We start from the raw sequence: 7,924 nt of genomic DNA, 5'->3' as shown, positions 1-7,924 counted from the left end.
TTTTTATTCCTACATTACCCGGCGTATATCATGTTGACACAACCCGTCTCTATTGTGGTATGATGTACTTTCAACACACACCCTGTATTCATCAAACCAGGTCGCACGCTCTATCGAGCGCGGGTTATTTGAAACGACGAGGCCACGAGAGTTGTCAAGCGCGCTCAATTCAAACTGGGCTGACGGGTACGGTCTGCCTATTTAGGGCAGCACGCTATACACATAGCTCTATTCATAACCCTTTACTTTTGTTTTCTTATGAATTCTTTTCTGCCTTATAAACACACACCTTTCATTCCCCCTCACCTGTGACGTTCTGTTGATGCATGAGTCATCCTATCCGATCACGTGACTTGGATCAGCCAATCACCTTCCCTATTTTCCCTCAACCTCCCTCAACCAAAATGGCCTTCTGCGGACTGAGACTATACTACTGACATGGTTGATTGCGTGGACCAGTGTTCATGCTAACAGTCAGTCGTTGCCTCCTTTACCCACTGATATGTACAGGCCACTCACTCTCTCACTCACTCACTCTCACACACTCACTCACTCTCTCACACACACTCTCTCACACACTCGCTCACTCACTCAATCACTCACCCACACACTTCGATAATAATTGCCACGAGTTTGACAAGTTATACATTAACACCTACCGTCTTTTATGCTTCGCATATTTACATTTGTATGACAGTTGTAAACATAAATGACCCAATATGTCATTTTCTGCTTGCATACAGAAAAGTTATGATTCTGAATTAAAACAAGAATGTTCGCGGAAATATCCAAATTTCACGGCACGTCACAATGCTCTATATATGTGTGGATACCGGCGCCTCCGACACGAGTGGTTAGTACAAAGTAAGGATGAGAATTTATGGATGAACAACTTCTTTATTACAATTAAGAGCGACGTTTCAGTGTAGGTTCTAACACCGTTATCAAGCAAGTGATGTACAGAGTAAAGTTGACTAGTATATATATATATATATACAGGTAGGAGGCAATGTTTATACAATTGGGTAGATATCAGATGTAGTTATACTGGAATGGAGAAGCCTGTTATGTACACACAAGGATAGGAACGACAACCATCGGTGAAGTCAGTGACATAAACAAAGAATGAAACTCATATAAACAACAGGATTGTGACTGATTGGGGTCTTTGGTGAGTTGGTGGTACGCCGGGGGTATGTAGTAGCCTTGGTCACGGATGATTGACGGTTGGAGTCATTTGATGTTGATGGCTTCTTGTAGTTTTCTGATTTCGTAATGGATAGTGCAAGGTGAACAATAGATTCGATTCTACAATAAACGGAGCTACGAGGCGTTGCTGTGCCTTAGAAAGATAAACATGGTTGAGTCAGTGAGTCTGGTTTTACGACGGTCTAAACAATATCACAACAGGGGACACCTGAAATGGCAAAATTTATCAATGTTGGAATCGAACTTGGACCTTCGGCGGTGGGATGAGCGAACACTATGTATATACTACAAGTTACCCCGACAATTTCGATGTCAAGTATCATATCTGTCCACAATCTATATGTCTATATGTTAATGTTCTGATCTTTTGTCTTTTGAATATGATTCAGATGTCAATTGTACTAAACGAAAAAAATCCACTCTTAAACAATAAAATACGATAGTCGGAGCGCGGAGATGGCTTTGAGGAGCGGAACCTTCGGCTAAAAATAGATTTAATACCGTATTTCCTCTACTAGACCCCGGACACTAAACGCCGGCTTATAATTGTCAAAAAAAAAAGAAGACGGGCATTTTTGTGACACTGGGTCTGCAAATGTACCCTTTGTATGACTGTAGATTTTGGGATTCGGTAAGGTAGTGAGTTGCCACTGTGCCAGCATTAATCAGAATAGACGCGGGGTCAACGAGGCGCGAAATTAATAAACGCCCGGGAAATATGGGATTTTCATACTTGTGGGAAGCGATATCTTCGCTGGTTTCCGGCGCTAGCCCGATTAGACACCAGGGCCCCGTTCCACAAAGCGATCTTAGCGCTACGACTGTCGTAAGTCTATGTTAAAATATGAGAGTTAAGATCATCTTAACGCTATGATCGCTTTGTGGAACGGGGCCCAGGACAAACTACTCGTCACCATTCGCACTTTTCCGTAACCCGCTATTCGGCTTGTCCCGGAATAACACGAGTTGGTCACGAATGCGAGACAAAAGTCTATTTCCGTGCATATCCGAGAGACCGCGAAAACCAGCGAACGCGATATAGCAATGACGTCAGACATGATTATGACGTCACGGAATTCTGACTATCAAAGTCTACTATCAAATTGTGTGAAATAACGTCATCGGACCATAAAACTAACCGGGACAGAACGCTTGTTAGGAAGAGGAGGAGAACTCACACGCATACTTTGTGTTTTACTATTATAATGCAAATATCGGTTATCATTTATCACTTCTCGAGACGCCCGAGACATGCTGGATAAGTCTGTGACGTCACGTCATTGTTGGTGTAGTCCTTCTGTCTCCAACATGTTCGCTCACATCGTGTGAAGAAAAGTGCGGTTTTTATTAAGTCAAAATGGTATGGGTCAAGTCTTGGAACCCAACTGCTGAAACTCAAGTTGATGCATCAGGTAAAATATACAGGAAACCAACAGACGTATCCGTCATCACGAGAAACAGAGGCAGATCTTATGAAGTGTTACAGTATGTGTTCATTGTCACGAGGGGTGTCCAGTTTAACGTGACAGCTTTCCTGAACAGAAACAACAACGGTGGGTCCAAGGAAGCTGACCGTGATGTCGAAACTGCCGCGACCCTCGCTGGATCCAAGTCATACCAAGTGTTGCCCCAAACTCTGGGGGCCACAAGACAGACGCCACGGTATAGCTATCTGAACAGACGCCACCCTGAAGCCCACAGAACACGCAGTGAAAGGGAAACACGGCCCCCAGTCCAACACCATAGACTGTGTGTCGGCATAGAGACTAAAGCAACAGCTGCGGTTCAAAGTATATCAGGACCCAACCAAGACAGGAGGGCAGCTGCTGAAGTTTTTTCACCGAGATGTCAAACATCCCATGGTTATGGAAAGCTGTCTTTACATGAGGACATCGATGTGTTTGAAACTGGGAACAAGGAAGACCCTGCGACATCTGATGTTTCTGTTCAAACAGATCACCAGTGCGGCCCGCCATGTTTCAGCGAACTGTTCCAAGAAGTATCTCTGTTCAAGTCTGTCTCGGAGGTTCCCGAGTCTGTGAAGAAAGATCTGCTCCGGCTCTTGTGCGCGCCGCTTCTCGATGGCGGCTACCAGAGAGGTGGGTGTGCATGGTCCAGTCTGCTGTCGGATCCTGCTGGAAGAAGCCATCCCAGACCCTGCCTTGCTGGATTGCAGGAACCGTTTCACAGTGCAGTGACGGACATTTCGGGGTCTTACGAGTTGCTCGAAGGAGACACACCTGAACCAAGTTACGAAAATACCCAGGTCGATGACCTTTGCTATAGAGGGAGTCACAGGGCAAAAAGGTAATCTTACTCTTACAATGTATTCATTTACCCGTTAGTATATTCTAGTTCCTTAGCCGTGTTGAAGTTATATTCCTTTGTGGTTAAACAGTGTCTCAATCGAACCTTTAAACAAAATGAACACTTTCATCAGAACCGAAGCAGAAAGACTGCCTATCCAAAAGACCCCATTCCCTCAATATATATCTATTAAATGTTGCAACATTGTTGTTTTTTCAGGGAAAGCAGTTCATCGGAAGGTTTTCAGAAACATGTTCTTAGTTATTATGACTTCACGAGTGACCTTTGTTTGACAGAAAACAGTCCTCCTGAGAGGTGAGTAGTTTAAGTTAGATCGAGGTTCACATGAATAGTTCCTGTCACACACTTGATATGTGTTAATAATATGTGGTCAAGTTAGAAGCCATTGCTTTTCGCGAACACCCAGTGTCATCACTATTAGATAGTGGTTCATAAACACACGCTAATAACACATAACAGGATCGGGTGGTCGGGTCGCTGACTTGGTTGATGCATGTCATCGATTCCTATTGCGTGGATCGATGCGCATGATATGAATCACTGGATTGTCTGGTCCAGACTCGATTATTTACAGACCGCCGTCATATAGCTGTAATATTGCTGAGTGCAGCGTTAAACATCAACCAACCATGTGGCGAGTGCAGAGAATGTTTACCCTTTTCGTGAATACTTGGTGTCATCACTGAATCTGTGGTCCATTCATATAATTTTCACCACTATTTTGCCCTTTGTGCCCAATGGAATCTGTTTCGACAAATAATCGAGACTGGTTATTCTCTGGCATTGATGTTTTATATTTATGATTATGGAAAGTGTTTGTGGCTTTTATTTGATGTTGAATTTGATGTTTCAGGGCTGAGTCTTTACATTCCTTCCTGCACGAGGCCTTCAGCCTTGAGGATGACATCCTGGACATTCCCACCTTAAGCATCCTGTCTCCACCGCATGCCTCTCTCGGACAAGCCTTCCACAATGATCATGACGTCAGCTCTCTGTCCATCCTTGACCACGATGAGGACAAGCTAGCCAGCCATGAACCCTTTCCTTCTGAGTACGTCTTCAAGAGGGTGTGTGGACCTTCCTTCAGCATGTCTTCAGAGTTCTGGCACATCAAGATTCCAATCCTTCCTTCACACATGATCAACTACAAAGTTGAGACAGATGGCCTCACTGAAATAGTCATCGGCTCTGGATCTTTCGGGGAGGTGTATGCAGCAACACTGACGGTGTCCCCTGGCCAGAGTAGAGATGTGGTGGTTAAACAACACTTTACAGACAGGACAAGACAGGAGGCCATCGCTAATGAGGCAAAGATCACCATGTACCTTGAGTCCACAGGCTGTGTCCCCATCTGTTATGGACTATTGAGTGACGAGGAGGATGGCTACAAAATCGTGATGGAGTATGTTGGTTCTGGACAAACGCTCCGTGATGTTATTTGTGAGTCAGATGTGCCAAAATTACACTGGCTGAATATTGCGTGCCAGCTAGCCAGTGGACTGAATAAAATCCACAAGAAAGACGTTCTCATTAATGACATCAAGTCAGACAATATCCTAGTGGACATGTCTGGAGAACTGCCCTCGGTCAAGTTCTGTGACATGGGAACAGCATCATACAAATCAGGGGTAACATACAGAGGGAACATGAAGAATGGTTTCCATCTCGCTCCAGAGACACGAGCTCATGCTAGGACAACCCCCGCATGTGACGTATACAGTCTTGGAAGAGTCCTGAAGAAGATACATTGCGTCTCCCACATCTCAGTCTTGTTGTCACTTTCTGACATGTGTATGGCAGAGGATCCCGCTGTCCGCCCAACTCTCTGGACTGTAAACCAGCGGCTGCAGGAGGAGAACACAAAGGAGGCCCTGTTCCCCACCCTAACTGTGCCGTCACATGGCTACCTGGACTCCATTCATGAGGAACCAGAGGAAGAATCTGCCAGAACTGTACTCAAAGTTAACACACCCATTGACAAAGATCCACCTACAGCTGTGTTACGTGATAATAAACCTAGTAGAAGCAATAGGATCATCGGGTGTAGCCAAGTTTCACCATCAAATATGAAATTGTCTGGCAGTTCGAGCAATGAGTTGCTAGGAGCACCAGTTGTTCTGCACACAGGAAGCCAACGAAAAATTGCATCCGTTTCTAGAAGTCCTAATTTCAGAGTTCAAACAAAAGCACTAGGATCCAAAGACATTTCAGATCCTACTCGTGGACACGTCCAAGGCACGCATGACACAGCCTTTAGCAAGAACTCTCCTGCGTGTCGTGACCAGGTGTTAGAGACAGAAAGTCAAGGTGAAGATGATAGGTGTATCTCGACTGAGGTTGCTGAGACGACGTCTGATGCAACAAAGAAGTCTTTTGCTGAAGGAAGTTCTGTGAGCTACTTTGCTACTCCTGAGAGTTCCATCTCTACCAAAGTTGCTGAGAAGACTTCAGCTATTGCAACAAGGAAGAATTTTGCTGGACCAAGTTCCGTGAGCTACTTTGCTACTCCTGAGAGTTCCATCTCTACCAAAGTTGCTGAGAAGACTTCAGCTATTGCAACAAGGAAGAATGTTGCTGGACCAAGTTCTGTGTGCCACACTGCTACTCCTGAGGCCTCATCTACTGAAGTTACTCAGAGATCCCAAACAACAACAGAAGCTCGAGCTCCCCACGTAGCCGCCATCCACTGTCAGTGCGAGGCAGAGCTGGATGCGTACAAGCAGTGTGGGGACACACCAGCGTATGATGATTATCTGCCCCTGATTTTGCCAATATTAATGCTTCTCTTTGGGGTGTTTGGGGTTGTGTAGGTTAAAGAGGGGAGTGTTGAACATCTATTTCGGAGAATAATCAGTCTGTTTTACTTGTGTTTGAACATTTATGGTGTTCTTGTTTTGCACAGCTCGGGCACCAGTCAAACTTCCAATTGTACATTCACTGAGCAAGTTGTGCAGCACAGCTCGGGCGCTAGTCAAACTTCCAATTGAACATTCACTGAGCAAGTTGTGCAGCACAGCTCGGGCGCTAGTCAAACTTCCAATTGTACATTCACTGAGCAAGTTGTGCAGCACAGCTCGGGCGCTAGTCAAACTTCCAATTGTACATTCACTGAGCAAGTTGTGCAGCACAGCTCGGGCGCTAGTCAAACTTCCAATTGTACATTCACTGAGCAAGTTGTGCAGCACAGCTCGGGCGCTAGTCAAACTTCCAATTGTACATTCACTGAACAAGTTGTTCAGCACAGCTCAGGCGCCAGTCAAACTTCCAATTGTACATTCACTGAGCAAGTTGTGCAGCACAGCTCGGGCGCTAGTCAAACTTCCAATTGTACATTCACTGAGCAAGTTGTGCAGCACAGCTTGGGCGCTAGTCAAACTTCCCATTATACATTCACTGAACAAGTTGTTCAGCACAGCTCGGGCGCCAGTCAAACTTCTCATTATACATTCACTGAACAAGTTGTTCAGCACAGCTCAGGCGCCAGTCAAACTTCCCATTATACATTCACTGAACAAGTTGTTCAGCACAGCTCGGGCGCCAGTCAAACTTCCCATTAAACATTCACTGAACATGTTGTTCAGCACAGCTAGGGCACCAGTCAAACTTCCCATTGTACATTCACTGAACAAGTTGTTCAGCACAGCTACGGCGCCAGTCAAACTTCCCATTATTATTCACTGTATTAGTTTAACAATGTTCTCAGAGTGAATGTGTTTAGTCCTATGAGTGAATGTGTTTAGTCCTATGAGTGAATGTGTTTAGTCCTATGAGTGAATGTGTTTAGTCCTATGAGTGAATGTGTTTAGTCCTATGAGTGAATGTGTTGAGTCCTATGAGTGAATGTGTCTGCAAAGTACATGTCAATGTGCTTGTGCACTAATATAACGGATACTTTTGCAAAGTGATATGACTGAATGTGTTTGAGAAATGCTTATTTAATGCACATTGATAATTATTTGCATGTGTTAAATTGGACATTGTGGATGTATGAACCACAGAGCTTTGAGTTGTGCACTCAAGGACAATGAAAAACTGTTAATCACTCACATTGTGTGCGTGCGTGCGTGCGTGCGTGTGTGTTTGTGCACCAGTTTAGTACATAAAGCCCCAAAGTCAATAAATTTACATCTTCTATGCAAACGAGGCTGTGATTCCAACAAACAGGATATACTTTGTAATGTGACCTTGGCTTTTAGTGCATAAATAAAATAATGATAAAATAAAATATTTTTTCATGTATATGAGTTAGTGAAAAATGTCAGCATGTGGCAATGGCAGCGTGAAAGTAGTGTACACTTATATGTATTGTGAATACTCTTTGTGTATTTATTGGAAAAGGTCCACGTAAAATTCATGGGAATGTTTCCTTTGTCAAATGTCGATGTTT

General features: G+C 44.3%; 1 protein-coding gene across 1 annotated transcript; it reads left to right on the top strand.

The window, feature by feature from the left end:
- Positions 1-2,566: 2,566 nt before the first annotated feature.
- Positions 2,567-6,347, top strand: LOC139452042 (uncharacterized). The gene is made up of 3 exons (XM_071233328.1): positions 2,567-3,516; positions 3,736-3,831; positions 4,391-6,347. The coding sequence occupies exons 1-3, from the start codon at positions 2,567-2,569 to the stop codon at positions 6,345-6,347; spliced, it is 3,003 nt and encodes a 1,000-aa protein (XP_071089429.1).
- The last annotated feature ends 1,577 nt before the right edge of the window (positions 6,348-7,924 follow it).

The sequence above is a fragment of the Haliotis cracherodii genome, unplaced genomic scaffold (assembly GCF_022045235.1).
Source record: "Haliotis cracherodii isolate W230 unplaced genomic scaffold, xgHalCrac1.p SCAF_9, whole genome shotgun sequence".
In the NCBI taxonomy this organism is placed as follows: Eukaryota; Metazoa; Mollusca; class Gastropoda; order Lepetellida; family Haliotidae; genus Haliotis; species Haliotis cracherodii.
The sequence above is the reverse complement of the archived record's forward strand: the minus strand, read 5'-3'. Positions and strand labels throughout refer to the sequence as shown.